Source organism: Sapajus apella, unplaced genomic scaffold, assembly GCF_009761245.1.
Source record: "Sapajus apella isolate SASKATOON/1434 unplaced genomic scaffold, GSC_monkey_1.0 scaffold29, whole genome shotgun sequence".
NCBI classification, from domain to species: Eukaryota; Metazoa; Chordata; class Mammalia; order Primates; family Cebidae; genus Sapajus; species Sapajus apella.
This window is the reverse complement of record NW_022436969.1, coordinates 13,526,135-13,548,233: the sequence shown is the minus strand read 5'-3', so window position 1 is coordinate 13,548,233 and position 22,099 is coordinate 13,526,135. Positions and strand designations below refer to the sequence as shown.

General features: G+C 36.6%; 1 protein-coding gene across 2 annotated transcripts in view; it reads right to left on the bottom strand.

Annotated features, from left to right (window-relative positions):
* The window catches only part of SMCHD1 (structural maintenance of chromosomes flexible hinge domain containing 1), a 159,599-nt gene that overhangs the window by 97,707 nt on the left and 39,793 nt on the right, over positions 1–22,099 (bottom strand). For both annotated transcript variants that reach the window (XR_004273454.1, XM_032293271.1), the window contains exons 9-17: positions 21,258–21,348; positions 20,349–20,559; positions 17,752–17,872; positions 17,493–17,676; positions 14,700–14,894; positions 12,824–12,937; positions 5,594–5,700; positions 4,072–4,154; positions 3,800–3,913 (exon numbers count right to left, since the gene is read on the bottom strand). Coding sequence is in view for 1 of the 2 variants with exons in the window: in XM_032293271.1 (XP_032149162.1) it covers positions 3,800–3,913; positions 4,072–4,154; positions 5,594–5,700; positions 12,824–12,937; positions 14,700–14,894; positions 17,493–17,676; positions 17,752–17,872; positions 20,349–20,559; positions 21,258–21,348 (1,220 nt within the window). In the remaining variant the exon portion in view is untranslated. The remainder of the gene's footprint in view (positions 1–3,799; positions 3,914–4,071; positions 4,155–5,593; positions 5,701–12,823; positions 12,938–14,699; positions 14,895–17,492; positions 17,677–17,751; positions 17,873–20,348; positions 20,560–21,257; positions 21,349–22,099) is intronic.

Here is a 22,099-nt window from a genome sequence, read left to right as displayed (position 1 = left end):
GGTGAGCAACCCCAAGACATATAATCATAAGATTCACCAGGGTTGAAACGAAGGAAAAAATGCTAAGGGCAGCCGGAGAGAAAGGTCAGGTTACCCATAAAGGGAAGCCCATCAAATTCACAGCGGATCTCTTGGCAGAAGAGAATGGGGGCCAATATTCAACATTCTTAAAGAATTTTCAACCCAGAATTTCATATCCAGCCAAATTAAGCTTCATAAGCAAAGGAGAAATAAAATCCTTTATGAACAAGCAACTGCTGAGAGATTTTGTCACCACCAGGCCTGCCTTACAAGAGCTCCTGAAGGAAGCACTAAATATGGAAAGGAACAACCAGTACCAGCCACTGCAAAAACATACCAAATTGTAAAGACTACTGACACTATGAAGAAACTGCATCAACTAACAGGCAAAATAACCAGCTAGCAACATAATGGCAGGATCAAATTCACACATAATAATATTAACCTTAAATGTAAATGGGCTAAATGCCCCAATTAAAAAGACACAGACTGGCAAATTGAATAGAGTTAAGACTGATTGGTGTGCTGTATTCAGGAGAATCATCTCACGTGCAAGGACACACATAGGCTCAAAATAAAGGGACGAAGGAATATTTACCAAGCAAGTGGAAGGCAAAGGAAAGCAAGCAGTACAATCCCAGTCTCTGATAAAACTGACTTTAAACCAACAAAGATCAAAAGAGATAAAGAAGGGCATTACATAATGGCAAAGGGATCAATGCAACAAAAAGAGCTATCTTAAATATATATGCACCCAATACAGGAGCACCCAGATTCATAAGGCAAGTTATTAGAGACCTACAAAGAAACTTAGATGCCCACACAATAACAATGGGAGACTTTAACACTCCACTGTCAATATTCGACAGATCAATGAGACAGAAAATTAATAAGGATATTCAGCACTTGAACTCAGATCTGAACCAAGCGGACCTAATAGACTCTCCAGCCAAAATCAACAAAATATACATTCTTCTCAGCACTACATCTCACTTATTCTAAAACTGACCACATAATTAAAAGTAAAACACTCCTTAGCAAATGCAAAAGAACGGAAATCGTAACAGTCTCTCAGACCACAGTGCAATCAAATTAGAATTCAGGATTAAGAAACTCACTCAAAACCGCACAACTACATGGAAACTGAACAACCTGCTCCTGAATGACTACTGGTTAAATAATGAAATGAAGGCAGAAATAAAGATGTTCTTTGAAACCAATGAGAACAAAGACATAACATACCAGAATCTCTGGGACACATTTAAAGCAGTGTCTAGAGGGAAGTTTATAGCACTAAATGCCCACAAGAGAAAGGAGGAAAGATCTAAAATTGACACCCAAACATCACGATTAAAAGAACTAGAGAAGTAAGAATAAACAAATTCAAAAGCTAGCAGAAGACAAGAAATAACCAAGATCAGAGCAGAACTGAAGGAGATAGAGACACAAAAAAACCCTTCAAAAAATCAATGAATCCAGGAGCTGGTTTTTGAAAAGATCAACAGAATAGATAGACCGTTAGCCAGACTAATAAAGAAGAAAAAAGAGAAGAATCAAATAGATGCAATAAAAAATGATAAAGGGGATATCACCACCGATCCCACAGAAATATAAACTACTATCAGAGAATACTGTAAATACCTCTATGCAAATAAACCAGGAAATCTAGAAGAAATGGATAAATTCCTGGACACATATACACCCTCCCAAGACTAAACTAGGAAGAAGTCAAATCCCTAAATAGACCAATAACAAGGTCTGAAATTGAGGCAGCAATTAAAAGCCTACCAACCAAAAAAAGTCCAGGACAAGAGGTGTTCACAGCAGAATTCTATCAGAGGTACAAAGAGGAGCTGGCAGCATTCCTTCTGGAACTGTTCCAAACAATACAAAAAGAGGGAATCCTCTCTAACTCATTTTATGAGGCCAGCATCATCCTGATACCAAAACCTGGCAGAGACACAACTACAAAAGAAAATATCATATCCCTGATGAACACTGATGTGAAAATCCTCAATAAAATACTGGCAAACCAAATCCCACTGCACATCAAAAAGCTTATCCATCACGATAAAGTTGGCTTCATCCCTTGGATGCAAGGCTGGTTCAACATACGCAAATCAATAAACATAATCCATCACATAAACAGAACCAAAGACAAAAGCTACGTGATTATTTCAACAGATGTAGAGGAGGCCTTCTACAAAATTCAACAGTCCTTTATGCTAAAAACTCTCAATAAACTAGGTTTAAAAAAACACAGTAAGATACCACTTTCTATCTGTTAGGATGGCTATTATCCACCCTACACACAATAAAACCCACAGGATATAACAAGTGTGGGTGATACGGAGAAACTGGAACCTTTGTGCATTGCTGGTGGCAGTGTACAATGGGGCAACCACTGTGGAAAACAGTATGGTAGTTTCTCAATAAATCAAATAATTTTTATGTAATCCAGCAAGTCCACTTTTGGGAATATATCTAAAAGGAAGAGAAGCAGGGACTCAAAGAATTATTTATACACCAACGTTAACAGGAGCATTCTTCACAACAGACAACAGGTTAAAGCAACCTGAATATCCATCAAACAATGGATAAACAAAATATGGTAAATATATATATATACACACACACGAGAATATTATTCAACCTTTTTCTAACACACTATGCTAAGTGAAATAAGCCAGACACAAAGAACAAATATAATTCCACTTTTATGAGGTACCTAAAATAGTCAAATTCAGATACAGAAAGTAAAAAAGTAGTTACCAGGGCAGGGAGAAAGGAGTGATGAAGAGTTATTATTATAGAATTTCAGTTTGAAATTATGAAAACATTTAGATGGATAGTGGTAATGCCACTTGATACATTTTGTTACATATATTTTATTAAAAAAATATGTATGTGTGTTAAAAATAGGAGGAAGGTTATGGAAGGTGCTATACTGCTGGTTTTGAAGACGAAGGAATGAGAGTGGCTTCTATGCAACTTATTTAATTTTTTAGAGACAGGGTCTCACTTTATCACCCAGGCATGATAATAGCTCACTGCAGCCTCAAACTCCTGGGCTCAAGTAATTCTCCTGCCTCAGCCTTCCAAGAAGCTGGGACTATAGGCTTGTGCCACCAACCCCAGCGACAGTAACTTCTAAAAGGCACAAAAGGCAAGGTTCATCTAGAGCCTCCAGGAAAAAATGCAGTCCTGAAGACACCTTAATTTTAGCCCAGTGAAACCTGTTTTGGACGACTGACCCCCAAAACTGTAATAATACATATACGCTTATCTAAATTCCTACTGCAAATTCCTCTACATATATGTATCATATCTTTACTTTAGCCCACAGTTACCTACACACTCTGCTAAGTGAAATAAGTCAGATACAAAGAACAAATTTAATTCCATTTTTATGAGGTATCTAAAATAGTCAAATTAAGAGATAGAAAGTAAAAAAGTAGTTACCAGGGCAGGGAGAAAGGAGTGATGAAGAGTTATTATTACAGCGTTTCAGTTTTAAGTGATGAAAAAATTGTTTAGATGGATAGTGGTAATGCCTCTTGATAAATTTTGAAAAAATTCAAGATAAAGTATTTTAAAAAAAACCTTAGAAAAAAATCCACCAAGAAAATGAGCTATTTGTAACATTCATTAAATTCCCAACTTTAATAAAATTTGTTGTGCCTATCAGATTGCTAGGCCATCAATAATTATATGAAAATACTCAAGTTGATATATTTTTTAAACAATATTAAAGATCTAAATTACTTTGTATACTTACAATGTAAAATAACTTTGAGCTCAACCAGGAGTTTCTTTGACCCTCCATGACTTGTTCCTGGAAGCTTTTGCATTGCTTCCCCCTTTTTATTCAGTATTTCAATTCTTAATGCACCTATGAGTCAAAAATTAAAAGTATCTTAATTACACCCAAAGAATTTGCTGAATCTGCCAAATCTTCCCATTGCATTTTAATATTTCCTAAGCTTTCACATATTGGAAACGTAGGACAAAAGAAAAGCCCTTTTTTTGGAGAAAAATAAACAAACATACCAATAGGAGTTCCAGCAGGCCTAATCTCATTAGGCAATAATTCATCCCCTTCAGGCCAAGTTACTGATAATCTGTCAGGGAGCCTGTTATGAAACCAGTATATTAATGTTCCACAAGCTTTGTTAATTATGATCTCAAGTAAAAAGATACAAGTTATTAGAAACCTAAATATTTATTGCTGATATATTTTAAAAGGTTAAATCTGGAATTCTTTATGATTAATCATGTAAAATTTTTTTCCACCCTGACCATTCCTGTGGTTACTGGGAAGAAAAAAATGCAAACCTTTTGGAATTAAGAGCCAGGAACTGTCAAGTTTTGTGATTTTTCTATTTGTTTATAGTACAAGTTACCTTCAGAAGACAGAATAAACTCTAAGAATTAAAATTCAGTAAGAATCAAAATGATTGCGTCATTGGCTATACAAGAAGAAAAGCCATTTTCTGGTTGGGTGCAGTGGGTCACACCTGTAATCCTAGCACTTTGGGAGATTGAGGCAGGCAGATCACCTGAGGTCAGGAGTTTGAGACCAACCTGACCAAAGTGGAGAAACCCTGCCTCTACTCAAAATACAAAATTAGCCGGGCATGGTGGTGCATACCTATAATCTCAGCTACTCGAGAAGCTGAGGCAGGAGAACCACTTGAACCCAGGAGATGGAGGTTGCAGTAGGCTGAGATCCCACCACTGCACTCCAGCATGGTGAACAATAAAGAAATACTGTCTCAAAAAATGGAAAAAAAAAAAAAAAAAAGAAGAAGAAGAAGAAGAAGGAGGAGAAGAAATAATGCCATTTATTTTCTACTTCCTTTTCTTCTTTTTAACTCATTGATAAAAGTTTGGCTCTGTGTCCCCATCGAAATCTCATCTCGAATTCTAATCCCCAGGTGTCAAGGGAGGGGCCTGGTGGTAGGTGACTGGATCACGGGAATGGTTTACCCTATGCTGTTCTCTTGATAGGGAGTGAGTTATCAGAAGAGTTGATGATTTTTAAAGTGTTTGGCATTTCCTTCCTCTCTCTCTTCTGCTGCCCATGTAAGGCATGCCTTGCTTCCCCTTCCCCTTATGTCACAATTATAAGATTCCTGAGGCCTCCCAAGCTATGCAAAACTGAGTCAATTAAACCTCCTTTCTTTATAAATTATCAAGTTTCAAGTAGTATCTTTATAGCAGTGTGAAAACGAACTAATACACTCATCTTTACCTCTCAGCAGGTACTGTAATATCCTAGTTGTAGGCCAAACTGAGTATTTTTTTTAAAACATCTTAATCATAGTGCCATTAAAAGTGACACTTTAGATACATAAGATTTCCTTGTCTACAAAAAAAATGCAGAAATCTGTTTGTATAACTAGACCTCTTACTTTTTTTAAAAAGTTCAGCTTCTAAGCTGAACTTCTTAAAAATATCTAAGACTACAAATGCCCTAACAGCGGAGTAAATGACATACGCAAAAATATTTAAAAGCACAATTCTTTTCAATTTTTCTTATTTTTGTCATGCATTTTGAAATGTAGCTTACCTTGCCATTTCATCTTCTACATATTTTTTGACAGCTTTCTCAGCAACTGTCCTATCCAGCTTTGCAATTGGTACTGTTTTTACTTCATCATACAGTGCCTGAGGTTCCTGAATAAATAAATTTACCGACATTTCAAAGAAAACGACTTAAATCTAGCTGTAATAAAAACAAATACCCATTTATTTCTTCCAAAGAAATATATTTTATCCTAATTAAGTAGATAAATCACAGTATTCTTTTTTTTTCCCCCATTTATTTATTTTACTGCATTTAAGGTTTTGGGGTACATGTGAAGAACATGCAAGATTGTTGCATAGGTACACACGTGGCAGTGTGATTTGCTGCCTTCCTCTCCATCACCTACATCTAGCATCTCTCCCCTTGCTATCTCTCCCCAACTCCACACCCCCCACCATCCGTCCCCTATTTCCCCTCAACAGACCCCAGTGTGTAGTGCTCCCCTCCCTGTGTCCATGTGTTCTCATTGTTCAACACCCCCCATGAGTGAGAACATGCGGTGTTTGATCTTCTGCTCTTCTGTCAGTTTGCTGAGAATGATGGTTTCCAGGTTCATCCATGTCCCTACAAAGGACCCAAACTCATCGTTTTTGATGGCTGCATAATATTCCATGGTGTATATGTGCCACATTTTCCCTGTCCAATCTATCGTTGATGGGCATTTGGGTTGGTTCCTGGTCTTTGCTACTGTAAACAGTGCTGCAATGAACATTCGTGTGCATGTGTCCTTATAGTAGAACAATTTATAATCCTTTGGATATATACCCAGTAATGGGATTGCTGGGTCAAATGGAATTTCTATTTCTAGGTCCTTGAGGAATCACCACACTGTCTTCCACAAGGGTTGAACTAATTTACACTCCCACCAACAGTCTAAAAGTGTTCCTATTTCTCCACATCCTCTCCAGAATCTGTTGTCTCTAGATTTTTTAATGATCGCCATTCTAACTGCTGTGAGATGGTATCTCAATGTTGTTTTGATTTGCATTTCTCTGATGACCAGTGATGATGAGCATTTTTTCATGTTTGTTGGTCTCATGTATGTCTTCTTTTGTAAAGTATCTGTTCATATCTTTTGCCCACTTTTGAATGGGCTTGTTTGTTTTTTTATTGTAAAATTGTTTTAGTTCTTTGTAAATTCTGGATATCTGCCCTTTGTCAGATGGGTAAACTGAAAATTTTTTTCCCATTCTATTGCTTGCCGATTCACTCTAATGACTGTTTCTTTTGCCATGCAGAAGCTGTGGAGTTTAATTAGGTCTCATTTGTCCATTTCTGCTTTTGTTGTCAATGCTTTTGGTGTTTTGGTCTTGAAGTCCTTGCCTATGCCTATGTCCTGAATGGTTTTGCCTAGATTTTCTTCTAGGGTTTTTATGGTGTTAGGTCTTATGTTTAAGTCTTTAATCCATCTGGAGTTAATTTTCGTGTAAGGTGTCAGGAAGGGGTCCAGTTTCTGCTTTCTGCACATGGCTAGCCAGTTTTCCCAGCACCATTTATTAAACAGGGAATCCTTTCCCCATTGCTTGTTTTTGTCTGGTTTGTCAAAGATCAGATGGTTGTAGTTATGTTGTGTTGCCTCTTGAGGCCTCTGTTCTGTTCCAGTGGTCTATATCTCTGTTTTGGTACCAGTACCATACTGTTTTGATTACTGTAGCCTTGTAGTATAGTTTGAAGTCCGGTAGTGTGATGCCTCCCGCTTTGTTCTTTTTGCTTAGAATTGACTTGGCTATGCATCCTCTCTTTTGGTTCCATATGAAGTTTAAGGTGGATTTTTCCAGTTCTGTCAAGGTCATTGGTAGCTTGATGGGGATAGCATTGAATCTGTAAATTACTTTGGGCAGTATGGCCATGTTCACGATATTGATTCTTCCTAACCATGAACATGGAATGTTTCTCCATCTGTTTGTGTCCTCTCTTATTTTGTTGAGCAGTGGCTTGTAGTTCTCCTTGAAGAGGTCCTTTACGTTCCTTGTTAGTTGTATTCCTAGGTATTTTATTCTTTTTGTGGCAATTGTGAATGGTAGTTCATTCTTGATTTGGCTCTCTTTAAGTTTGTTTTTGGTGTATAGGAATGCATGTGATTTTTGCATATTGATTTTGTATCCTGAGACTTTGCTGAAGTTGCTTATTAGTTTCAGGAGGGTTTGGGCTGAGACGATGGGGTCTTCCAGATATACAATCATGTTGTCTGCAAATAGAGACAATTTGACTTCCTCCTTTCCTATTTGATACCCTTTATTTCTTTTTCTTGCCTGATTGCTCTGGCTAGAACTTCCAGTACTATATTGACTAGGAGTGGTGAGAGAGGGCATCCTTGTCTAGTGCCAGATTTCAAGGGGAATGCTTCCAGTTTTTGCCCATTCAGTATGATATTGGCTGTGGGTCTGTCATAAATGACTTTTATTATTTTGAGATACGTTCCGTCAATACCTAGCTTATTGAGGGTTTTTAGCATAAAGGGCTGTTGAATTTTGTCAAAGGCCTTCTCTGCATCAATTGAGATAATCATGTGGTTGTTGTCTTTGGTCTGTTTATGTGGTGAATTACGTTTATAGACTTGCGTATGTTAAACCAGTCTTGCATCCCTGGGATGAAGCCTACTTGATCATGGTAGATAAACTTTTTGATGTGCTGTTGCAATCGGCTTGCCAGTATTTTATTGAAGATTTTTGTGTCTATGTTCATCATGGATATTGGCCTGAAGCTTTCTTTTCTTGTTAAGTCTATGCCGGGTTTTGGTATCAGGATGATGTTGGTCTCATAAAATGATTTGGGAAGAATTCCCTCTTTTTGTATTGTTTGGAATAGTTTCAGAAGAAATGGTACCAGCTCCTCTTTGTATGTCTGGTGGAATTCGGCTGTGAACCCGTCTGGACCTGGGCTTTTTTTTGGGTGGTAAGCTCTTAATTACTGCCTCAACTTCAGACCTTGTTATGGGTCTGTTCAGGGTTTCGGCTTCTTCCTGATTTAGGCTTGGGAGGAGGCAAGTGTCCAGGAATTTATCCATTTCTTCCGGGTTTACTAGTTTATGTGCATAGAGTTGTCTGCAAAAATCTCTGATGATGGTTTGAATTTCTGTGGATCTGTGGTGATATCCGCTTTATTGTTTTTTATTGCATCTATTTGATTCTTCTCTCCTTTCTTTTTTATTAATCTGGCTAGTGGTCTATTTTGTTGATCTTTTCAAAAAACCACCTCCTGGATTTATTGATTTTTTGAAGTGTTTTTTTGTGTCTCTATCTCCTTCAGTTCTGCTCTGATCTTAGTTATTTCTTGTCTTCTGCTAGGTTTTGAGTTTTTTTGATCTTGCTCCTCTAGCTCTTTCAATTTTGACGATAGGGTGTCAATTTTTGATCTCTCCTTGCTTCTCATGTGGGCACTTATTGCTATATATTTTCCTCTAGAGACTGCTTTAAATGTGTCCCAGAGATTCTGGTATGTTGTGTCTTCATTCTCGTTGGTTTCGAAGAACATCTTTATTTCTGCCTTCATTTCATTGTTTATCCAGTCAACATTCAAGAGCAAGTTGTTCAGTTTCCATGAAGCTGTGCGGTTCTGGGTTAGTTTTTGAATTCTGAGTTCTAACTTGATTGCACTGTGGTCTGAGAGACTGTTTGTTACGATTTCCGTTCTTTTGCATTTGCTGAGGAGTGATTTATTCCCAATTATGTGGTCAATTTTAGAGTAGGTATGATGTGGTGCTGAGAAGAATGTATATTCTGTGGATTTGGTGTGGAGAGTTCTGTGAATGTCTATTAGGTTTGCTTGGTCCAGGTCTGAGTTCAAGTCCTGGATATCCTTGTTAATTTTCTGTCTGGTTGATCTGTCTAATATTGACAATGGGGTGTTAAAGTCTCCCACTATAATTGTGTGGGAGTCTAAGTCTCTTTGTAAGTCATTAAGAACTTGCCTTATGTATCTGGGTGCTCCTGTATTGGGCGTGTGTATATTTAGGATCGTTAGCTCTTCTTGTTGCATTGATCCCTTTAACCATTATGCAATGTCTTTCTTTGTCTCTTTTGATCTTTGTTGCTTTAAAGTCTAATTTATCAGAGATGAGAATTCCAACTCCTGCTTTTTTTTTCTTTCCATTTGCTTGGTAAATCCTCCATCCCTTTATTTTGAGCCTTTGTGTATCCTTGCATGTGAGATAGGTTTCCTGGATACAGCACACTGATAGGTTTTGGCTTTTTATCCAATTTGCCAGTCTGTGTCTTCACTGGGGCATTTAGTCCATTTACACTTAGGGTTAATATTGTTGTGTGTGAATTTCATACTGCCATTTTGGTGCTAGTTGGCTGTTTTGCCCATTAGTTGATGCAGATTCTTCATTGTGTTGATTCTCTTTACCATTTGGCATGTTTTTGGAGTGGCTGGTACTGGTTGTTCCTTTATATGTGTAGAGCCTCTTTCAGGAGCTCTTGTAAAACTAGCCTGGTGGTGACGACATCTCTGAGTACTTGCATGTTCACAAAATATTTTGTTTCTCCTTCACTTATGAAGCTTAGTTTGGCTGAATAGGAGATTCTGGGTTGAAAGTTCTCTTCTTTAACGATGTTGAATATTGTCCCCCACTCTCTTCTGGCTTGCAGGGTTTCTGCTGAGGGAGCTGCTGTGAGTCTGATGGGCTTCCCTCTGTGGGTAACCCGACCTTTCTCTCTGGCTGCCCTTAGCATTTTCTCCGTCATTTCAACCCTGGTGAATCTGACGATTACGTGCCTTGGGGTTGTTCTTCGTTAGGAATATCTTTGTGGTGTTCTGTGTATTTCCTGGACTTGAATATTGGCCTGCCTTGCTAGGTTGGGGAAGTCTTCCTGGATAATATCCTGAAGAGTATTTTCCAATTTGGATTTATTCTCTTCGTCGCATTCAGGTACACCCATCAAACGTAGATTAGGTCTTTCCACATAGTCCCACATTGCTGGGATACTTTGTTCATTCCTTTTTACCCTTTTTTCTCTATTCTTGCCTTCCCATTTTATTTCATTGAGTTGATCTTCGAGCTCTGATATCCTTTCTTCTGCTTGGTCAATTCGGCTGTTGATACTTGTGCATGCTTCGCGAAGTTCTCGTGTTGTGTTTTTCAGCTCCATCGATTCACTTATATTACTTTCTATTTTGTCCATTCTCGTTAGCATTTTGTCAAATCTTTTTTCAAGGTTCTTAGTTTCTTTGCATTGGTTTAGAACATGTTCTTTTAGTTCACAGAAGTTTCTTACTACCCACCTTCTAAAGTCTGATTTTGTCATTTCATCACACTTGTTCTCCATCCAACCTTGTTCCCTTGCTGGTGAGGAATTGTGATCCCTTGTAGGAGGAGCGGTGTTCTGGTTTCAGGTGTTGTCATCCTTTTTGTGCTGGTTTCTTCCCATTTTTATGGATTTATCCACCTGTCGTCTTTGTAGTTCCTGTCTTTCAGATTGAGTCTCTGAGTGGATATTCCGTTTGTTGATGTTGAGGTTATTTCTGTTTCTTAGTTTTCCTTCTGACAGTCTGGCCCCTCTGCTGTAGGTCTGCTGAGGTCCACTCCAGGCCCTGCTTGCCTGGGGATCACCTGCAGCAGCTGCAGAATAGTAAGGGTTGCTATCAGTTTTCTTCTTCTGCTATCTTTGTCCCATCTGATCTCTCCTTTATGAGGTGACTCTTTGGATATACAGGTGTCAGGGAGCTGCTTGAGGAGACAGTCTGTTCTTTATAGGAGCTCAAATGCTGAGCTGTGAGCTCCATTGTTCATTCAGAGCTGCTCGGCAGGTACGTTTAGGTCTGCTGCAGCAGAACTCATAAACCGCTTTTTGTTCCCAGGTGCTCTGCCCCAGGGATTTAGGGCTTTATTCATGAGTTTCTGTTGTGCTGCTGCCTTCTTTTTTTTTTTTCCTTCAGAGCTGCCCTGCCCAGCAAGGAGGCAGCCTAGTCACTGTCTGCCTGTACAGGCTTTGCTGAGCTGCTGTGGGCTCCATCCAGCTGCCGAGTGAACTTCCCTGCAGTCCTATTTATATGGGTGTAGTTAGAACTGCCTCGGCAATGGTGGCCCACCTCTGTATTGGCGGACTCTCTCTATAATGGCGGGCTGCCTCAGCAATGGCGGGTTGCCTCGGCAACAGCAGACTGCCTCAGCAATGCCAGACTATTTCCTTATTGGCGGAGTGCCTTAGTAATGGCAGACGCCCCTCCCCCACAGAGCTGTACCATCCCGGGTTCAGCTGCGCTTGCTGTGAAACTCTCAATCCAGAGTTTCTGATTGCTGTTCTACTGTGGGGGTGGGACCAGCCGAGCCTGATTGCCTGGCTCCCTGTCTCAGAGCCTTTTTTTTTTTTTTTTTAAGTTTGTATTCCAGTCGCCTGTTGAAGAAGCATCAGGATCTGTGTGTTTTCCCCTGCGGCGACTCACTGCGCTGGCTTAAACAGTGGCACTGAGATTCCTGGCGCTTTTTTTGCCCTGGAATCTACTGTCCTGGTTCCCTGTTCAGTCTCCTTTTTAAACAGATGAATGGGTGACTTCCCATGGCTCTGATTGCCAGCCAAAAGGGCACCTGGACCAGTGTATTTTGTATGGAGAACCGCTGTGCTGGGGCGCTGACAAAGCAGCTGCCCGGGGGCAAAGCAGCCGAGCCGGCCGACAAAGCCGCGCTGGCCGAAACAGCCACGCTGACGACCCATGGGGCTCCTCTGCCTGGGAATTTCCTAGTCTGTGGGCAATAAAAATGCTGTGTCCACTCACCCTCTGCGCTTTCACTGGGAGCTGCAATCCTGAGCTGTTCCTAAATGGCCATCTTGGATTGATCCCCCCACAGTAGCTATTCTTACATTACACCACAGTGTTTGTTTTTTACATAACGTCTATAGTTGTAGTATATCAAATATTAATAAGAAAGCATGATATAGGGAAAAAACCCACTCCAGTTTTGGTTACTCATTCCTGAGATAGAATTCTGGTTCCAATGTTTACTAATTTGTGGGCCATAGAGGAAATATGGCTTTATAAAATTAATGTGGTAACTAGTTGTAACGTATGTTCACAAAAACCTAGCATATGATATTAAATTGTATAGATTATTAAAAACATCAACTATGATACATAAACATCCACACAAAAACTACAACCACTTTACACAATGGAAAACCAGTCACGAACAAAATATAAAATACTGTATCTTAACAATTATGCAAAAGTGACACCAAGAATCTTTCAGTATTTTTTATTATTTGGTCTTACCATTGCAATTTGAACCTCTCCTCCTGTAGCATATACATCTCCATCATGATCACCATAAAGGAAAAATCTTACTATGCTTCCATAAAAGAGGGGAAGTGTCTTGATTGTCTTGACCTAATATTTAGTTAAAAAAAAAAAAAAAGCTTCAGTATTAAGATTTACTAAGAGAAATAGGCTTAATAATAATATTTTCAAAAAACTCTTTTATCACAAAGGAAAAATCCTTGGTAACTATCATTAGAAAAATGAATGAAAGCAGCACTCTATCTTCAAATAAAATTGTATTTTTGAAGTTCTGTACTTAACAAATCATCATAAAAACAGCAACTTCTTTAAACAAAGATGTTAGAATTAAGCATGTGTCTTCAAAGTCCATAATTCCTTCAAACTCAGTTCTTATGATTGCCAATGTACCTGAAACCCCTTTTCCCCATATAATTCTGTTCTCAGACTATGAACAGCAATTTATAAACTTTGACAAATTAAAATTATTTTTCAAATAAATCAACTCATATTTCTTCTCCTTACTTGACTTAAAAAATCTAAGGGAAATTTCCACTATTCTGATTCAGAAATTCCCAACAAGGACTACAAGAGTTTATCCCCAATCTACCTTTCTAGCCTCATTTCTAAACTATTTCTCTTCACACATAAAATAGGCGGCAGGACAAGCCAACTTTTACTACTTGCTCTTTTTCTGTACTTACCTATGCACATCTCTATGCTCAGATTATATTCTAGAAAGCATTTTACTCCATCACCACAAAGCATTTGATAAAAATGATCGCTCCTTTCTCCTTGAAACTCTTCAGTTGGCTCCAGGGATGCCATATTTTGCTAGTTTCCTTCTGTCAGTCTCCTCTGCCAGCTCCTCACTTTCATGCTAACCCCTAAATGCTGGGAAAGCTCCAGGCTCAATCCTTTACCTCTTTAGCTATTCTCACCAAGTATAGGTGATCTCATCCAGTTCTATAGATTTAAATATATGATGTTATCTCTCATTTATGGAGAGAACAGACAGCCTTCTACCTTGTAATTATTTATGTAAACCTGAGCCTCTACCCCTTTCAAGGTCCACACAAATGCTACTTCTTTTCCAAAGTATTTAATGATCTGCTCTCTTCTCCCAACCCACAACATCAGCCAAAGTTAAAAAAAAAAAAAAAAAAATCCTCTCCTTTCCTTCTAACCTGCCAAAACACTATTAATCCTCTCTTTTCATTGCACTTATCCCCTTCTTACCTATTATTTATGCTTACAGTATCTCCACTGTTAGTATATAATATCCCCAAGAACAAAGCACATCTCCTAGATCTCTGAATTCACCACCACACAGTCAAAAGGTGTAGTAACTTACTGTCAGCAGAGGCTCGACAAAAAAGTATTTAAAAATCAGTACTTCAGAGATTACATTAAAAAGCAAACAAACAAACATAAAACACTGAGATCTCCATGTGAGTAGTTTAGTTTAGGAAACAATAAAACCTTGTTAATTGAGCCTCTGGCAATAGTTTTTTTTAATACTATAATAAATTATGTAATTTAAAATCAGTTTGTCCTTTTCATTCTTACCTGGCTCCTGAGGTGCCAATACTTGTATTATTTATTGTTACTGTTATTAAATTCTAATACATCTAACTTGGTCTCAAATTCTACTAAAAATTCAATCTAAAAATAAGTTAAATTTCCTTAGAGATGATGGAAGACACTGATGTCAAACAGGCCTGTTAAGAGTTTGGATAAATGTTTTTCATGAAATGTGAGAATGGGAAGAAAAAGCAATTCTAAAAAATAGCTTATTTTCTAAACGTGTGATTTTGCATATGTGTTTTAAATTAAATTAAATAAGAAAAAAATTAAAATAAGTTAAACCTACCAGCTGTCCTGCTTTGTATATCTTTCCATCCCATTCTATTGCTGAATATGTTGCCCAGGGACCTTGCTTTTTAGAAGGAAGATCAGGACGTGTAATTGTTCCCTTAAAAAGTGTAAATTTTATTTGTTTATCATACTTTTCATGACAGTCCTTCAGCCATAGAGCAAATTCTCTGTCAATTTTCATTCGTTGTTCCTGTAGAATTTTAAAATGTTTTATGAAATATATCTACTAGTAAATAAATATAACCATAAACATTTGTCACTCATTTTATTTTTCCTTTCATATACCCCAACTCAGAAAACCTAATATAAAATTAAATATTCTGCTGGATCCTTCCCCTTTACACATTTAGAATATTTCAAACAAAAGGATTATCAAAGAAGAAAAATTTGATATCATTCTTAGAACGAAGGTCTCAGTGGTCAATGCCAACAATAAAATCTTTCTTTCCTCCTTTAATTCCTAGGATACACTAAAAACTGATGAACCCTTGCTGCCTAGGAGGAGAACTAGCTAGCTCCAGAAAAGGGGTAAGTGAAAGCCTTCTCACTGTAAATCACATTCTCAATGGGACGATAAAAATCTCGTTGTGTATCAATGTAATAACCATGAATACAATATACAAACAACAGATAGTAAATCTACAATAGTAAAATTTCATTGGGAGAAGCAGTTGAGAAAAAGATGCAAGAAAAGACTCCTTATGAAGGTGATAATGAAAAAAGGTTGAGAAACACTGCTATGCAAAATGTACTTTTCAATTTTCTATTTTATATATATAGCCTATCCAAAAAATAAACTCAAACTATAAAAGTCAAGTGTTTTCTAATAATACTTAAGAAGATGTGTTTTTGCCAACAGTTCTTCACCCTGTTTAAAGAGAATATAGAAATTTGTGTTCAAGCATAAGGTGCTTATGTACTTTACACCACAATATACCATTTCCAAAGGAAAGGCAAAATTAAAAATAATTTCAGCCAAAGTTTTTGAAGCTTGCTGTCAAGAAAGATACTATCTTAGTTTATTAATAAATTTTATATTTTAGTTATATGAATAAGAAATATATATACATCGTAAAGACTCATATATCCAAAATGGTATACAGTTTTCAGGAAATTGTTGCTGCCCTTATTCCTATACCTAGGTACCAACTCTTTCCTAAATCAGCAAATCATTGTTGTCAGTTTGCCGTCTTGACAGGGATATTAAATTATTAACTAGGAACCACAAAGTCTGACTACCAAATTGTTAAACTGCACTTTTAACATTCTAAGGATGGATTCACTATCAACCAAACAAATTACCAGATGCACTAATTCCAGACACTCAATAACAGTCAAAGTACAATTCAGTAGGCATATGAAGGTGGCAGTTAATCTAGGGAAGAGTATGCTGACATTCATTTTATAATATTCTTTCAACTTTTCTATGTACTTGAACATTTCTTTTCTTTCTTCTTCTTCATTTTTATTTTTTAAATAGAGAGGTAGTCTCACTATATTGCCCAGGCTGGTCTTGAACTCCTGGCCTCAAGCCATCTTCCTCCTTCAGCCTCTCAATTAGCCAAGATTACAGGTGTGAACCATCATACCCAGCTTGAATTTTTCAAAATTAGAAAATACATATTTTAAAAGTACAGTGTAACAAAGGAATAGAATTAATTTATTCTGGATAGCTTTTGAAAAGACCCACTGCGCAATAAAAGTTGGATAATGAACACCATATTATAAATGAATTCTAAGGGTATTATAACTGAATAGTAACTTATTTTGGTAAGACCTTTCTCAGTGAATAAAAGTATCCTAATCTATGATTCAGAATCTTCATAATAGCAAAATTAATTTCAACATCTTTTAGGAATGACTGACTATAAATACTATTCGCTATGCATTGTATTCATTGTCCAGCAATAAGTTGATAATAAAATCATCTATTTCTTGGCAATTCAACATTAAACTACTGAAAGAATAGTATCGAGTAAAAATTTCTGAGGTCTGTGCATATACTAGTATGCTAGTTACACTCAACTTTTTAACAAATTTCAAAGTGGAATCATTCTTGTTAATATTAATCAATGCATGTATTTTAATACTGATCAATCTCAAACCATCTTTTAGCTCAAAGTACTTCACAGTTTTACCCCATTTTTACCCTCAAGACTAGCTAAAAATTGCACAATTAGGTTATTAATCTACAAATATACATCTTAAAAGAAGTACAACTGTTCATACATGTTCTCATTAAGATGCTTCTGTGGCTTCTACTATGTCAAGGGCTTAATATTAAGATCTTGGCCGGGCAAGGTGTAATCCCAGCAGTTTAGGAGGCTGAAAGCGAGTGGATCACCTGAGGTCAGGAGTTCCAGACCAGCCTTGCCAACATGGTAAAACCCCATCTCTACTAAAAGTACAAAAATTAGCCAGGCATGGTGGCATGTGCCTGTAGTCCCAGCTACTCAGGAGACTGAGGAGGGAGAATACCCTGAACCCAGGAGGCAGAGGTTGCAGTAAGCCAAGATTGCATCACTGCACTCCAGCTTGGGCGACAGAGCGAAATTTTGTCTTAAAAAAAAAAAAAAAAACTAATAAAGATATGTAAATTCTAAATCCCATCCCAACCTAGTCTAATTTGTTTAAAATTTTTTAGTAATGTGAACATTTGCTGCTCATAAAATATTTATACATCATAGTCTTTTGACGCAAAATATCAATAAAAACTACAGTGCTGGTATCTTTTACTTAAAAATAAAACACTTGCAAATATCCAGAACTTTATATTTAAAAATCATACCTGTCCATTTAAAATCCTTGTAAAAAGAGTGTTCTTATCTTTCAATTTTAGCTCAAGATCCATAAACGTCAGTTTATTTGTGCTGACCTGGAATTTGTCATTAGTGAATAATGCACCAGATATTCTATTGTAGCATTCAATTGGTGCAAGCCCTCTCTTCTTAGGAGGAGTACACCAGTCAAAGCTTAAACAGAACAAAATGTTAGTTAGTAAAAAAATTAGGTTGTAAAAATATAATTTCAGCAAAAATCAAACTTACTCTTCAACTGATGTATATGGTATTAATCGTCCATTCCAAAAACATTCAAAAATAGGCCTTTTCCCTCTAGCTGCTTTCTCAAGTATGAAACAATCATCATCATCATCTTCATCTTTTAATTCTAGATCAAAAGAGCAAATGGAACAAAATGTTTATTGCTAAAATGCGAGAAATAATGAAACAAACACATACAATCTTTCAAGCTTCATTCTATAAAACCTAAAGGTAGTTTTATACTCTGCCCACAAAAAGGCAGTTTTCCAAAGTGGTTCCACATTACCAATGGTGTCTGTCATTTAAAAGTCAGTAATTACTTATATACACAATCTGTTAAAAGTATTATACTAGCTGCTGGGCCTGTCATCTTTAGAATCTATTTATAGGGTTAAAAGAGCCTTACATCCAAAAAGATTATTATCCCCTATAGCAAAATCCCTCTTTCCTACAAATACAGGAGCTTAAATCCTTTATCTAAAACAGTTTCACAATTTTATCACAACTAGTATGTTAACAAGAAAATCACCTGAGAAATTTATGACATCTAATAGCAACAAGTTTACCTAGTTTGGACAAATTAGTGAATGATGCTAAAATTAAGTTTACTTTTTAGAAATTATTTCCTTTTCAGATTCAGGTAATCATGGAAAAAATGTACACAGAATTGTAAGATATGTTACTACACATCAAGAGGATTAATTAGCACAGTTGTCTATGACATTATGTTTATTAGCAACACACTCTCATATATCCGGATAAATTAGGATTAAACAACATGATCCTGACATATTAACACCTCAGCTAACCTGGTATTAGAGTTCATCCACCTAAAATAAAACCTTCTCCCCAAAAGCCCTCACAAGAAGTCTCTTATATAATCCTTTCAATCAAACAAAATCACTTTATCTCCTAGAGGAGAATCCCTCTGATTGATCCCTCAACTTAATGGCTCTTCTTTTAAGACAGCATTTGAAAAACTTTATATCTTTTGGTGTATTAGCACACAAAAATTGGAAATAGCAAACTTAAGAGGTCAGAGATGGCTGGACACAGTAACTCATGCCTGTAATCCTAGCACTTTGGGAGGCTGAGGTGGGAGGACTGCCTGAGTTCAGGTACCACCCTGGGCAATACGACAAAACCATGTCTCTAATAAAATACAAAAGATTAGCCTGGCATGGTAATGGGCACCTGTAGTCCCAGTTACTTGTGAGGCTGAGCCACAAGAACTTCTTGAACCCAGGAGGCAAAGATTGCAGTGAGCCTAGATTACACCACTGCTCTCCAGTCTGGGTGGCAACATAAGACTTTGTCTCCAAAACAAAAACAAAAAGTCCAGTGGAGCCACTGAGTAACAACATGCACTGAACAGGAGCACTACTAAATAGTGGTGAGCACTATTCTAAGAAGGTGCCCCAGTTTTATAATTTGTTCTTCACAACAACCCTATGAGGTATGAACTACCCATTTCACAGATAAGGAAACTAAGGTAGGGAGTAGTTTGTTCAATAGGAAGCGGCAAAGATGGAATTCAAATCAGGAAATCTGGTTGCAGACCCTACAAAACTAAGAATATACTAAGTATTCTGAATGAAAAAGTTTAACATTGTTAATCTATAAATTCAATGCAACCCCAATAATCCCACTAGGATTATTTTAAGAGAATGTACGAAGCTGATTCCAAAATTATCTAGAGAGCAAAAGTTTATAATACTATTCTCAAAAAGGAACAACAGTGAAAATGTTTTGACCCAAAGATACCAAATTACAAGATAAAGCTACAAGACAGTATCATTACTGATATATAAAATATAAAACAGTACCTAATAGTAAAGAATCTAGACTTATGGAAACTTTATATTACAAAAGTAATATGTCTAACTATTGGGTAAATTATAATATTCAATAACTAGTACTAAGAAACCGAATACCACATAGAAAATATTATTAATCCCTATCTCTCTACCAAAAAAAAAAGGGCCAGGTATGGTGACTCACACATGTAATCCTAGTACTCTGGGAGGCCAAGGCAGGAAGAATGTTTCAGAACAGGAATTCAAGACCAGCCTGAGCAACATGCCAAGACCCCATCACTCAAAAATTTAAATAAATAAATAAAACCCCACCTCACCCTACATATAAAAAAGGAAAACACAGATGCATGACCATAAAATGACAATGAAAACAAAAAAGCTATAGATTTATATAATCTTGAGTTGTAAAAAGCCTTTCTAAAATACAACAAAATCAGAAAGCATAAAGAAAAAGCTGAAGATACGACTGCATAAAGTGTAAAACTACAAGGATACAGAGAAGACAATAAGGAGAACATATAAATGATTAACATGCATACACATCTAAAAGTTTAGTTTTGTAATAGAACTAATAGTTCATTAAAGATTTATTCATCTAGAAATGAATGTACACAAAAATCAAGAATTACAAAAATTACAAATACCTAACAACCTAAGACTTGCATAAGAAAAAAAGTTTAATATTTATTTAGCTAACTTTAATAGCCTAACTGATAATCATTTAAATAAATCACTGTCCTAAATCACAACTTCACATTTTATAACTAAGAAAACAGATTAACCTACTTGATGGAAAACACGGATCGTCAGGGTAAGTTTCTCTATCATATAAGAATGGATGATAACGGATAATTCCTTCCACTACACCGTCTCCTTCAACATGAGCCTTGAACTCAAAACTATCAGCTGCTGTGTTTATATACAACGTCTGCATGTCATCTTGTATTTCCCTTAGGTTGACAATCTTAGGTGTCTTCCCTTTTTCAAACATAGAAATCTAAAATAAAAATGAAACAAAAATAATTAAATTCTATGGTAACTTTACTTTTGTTCTCAGCTATGATTCAACAACAGAATAAATAAAAATTATGTTTATTTGTACAAGTAATAATCTGGCTTAATGAAATATATATATTTATATATGAGTTAAATAGGTTTAAGTAGCATCTCGATAAGGAACATACTACTAAAAAATATATTGTAAGCAAAGAAACAGCAAATCAGAGCCAAAGGAAAGATAAGTCATGAGTACATTTAATTCAAGATTTCTTGCTAGAGGTAGGAAATGGGACAATATTATATGTGAAATTCTAACATGTGGGTTAGGATATTTAGAATCCAACACTCAGATGCTCTGTGCTGCTAAATCTTGTCACCACGATATAACTTCTACAAACAAAAGGAAAGCTACATCATCTCCTCCATGCTTCAAGAGATGACTGATGTTTAGTAACAATGCATATCTCTACAGAAGAGAGACAAAGATAAACCAAGCATTACAGTAAATAAAGGTTCAAGAAAAATACATCTAGGAATAATCTCTTTAGTTGGATATCAAACAATGAAAACAGTTTGGTAAAAAACAAGGAGAGAGAAGTTGTCTAATTATCAAGTGTTTTTTATTATCCCAAGTCATTTGAGACTGGAACACATATCTCATAATTTTTAATATTTTAAGATGGATTTTTCTCTTACTTCAATATCGATGTTGTTGAAAGGTCCAACTTCTTTTGATGTTCGTATTTCATTTCCTTTTGGGCCATGAATATAGTAATGATAAATATGCCTAAAATAGAGAAGAATATACTTTTAATTCACATAACAATATAGTTAATATAATCTTCCTTCAAAAAATTTTTAACACTATTTACTAGGTATTAAGCATTTTATTAAGCATTTTAAAATAGGTATTCCATTTTTTTTAAATGGCAAAAACAACTGAGATGCAGGTATTATTACATCTCATTTTACAGATACAGAACCTGGGGTGCAAGGAGGATATATAATTTATCTGACATCACAGAATAGAGTTAGGGAGCCATGGGCTTCAACCCAGGCCTTTCCAACTTCAAACACCATACACTTTATATTTCTACGGGAAATAATTCATCAAATAAATATAAACTAGACAGCAAGAGTCTATAATTCTACTTGTCAGGTATGTTCCAGAAAGGATTCAATTGTTGGGGGTACACTCGATTAGATATCTAATCTCAATATGAGAATATCATTCTAGAACAGCAGTCCCCAGTCTTTTTGGCATCAAAACCAGTTTCGTGGAAGACAATTTTTCCAGGGATGAGAGTTGAGGAGGGTGGTTTGGGATGAATTCACCTTAGATCATCAGGTATTAGCCTCATAAGGAGCATGCAACCCAGATGCCTCACATGCACAGTTCACATTAGGGTTCATGTTCCTGAGAGAAATCAAGTGCTGCCTCTGATCTGACAGAAGGCAGAGCCAGGCAGTAATGCTTCACTCGTTTACCCGCCACTCACTGTGGGGCCTGGTTCCTAACAGGCCGCAGACGGGTGCCA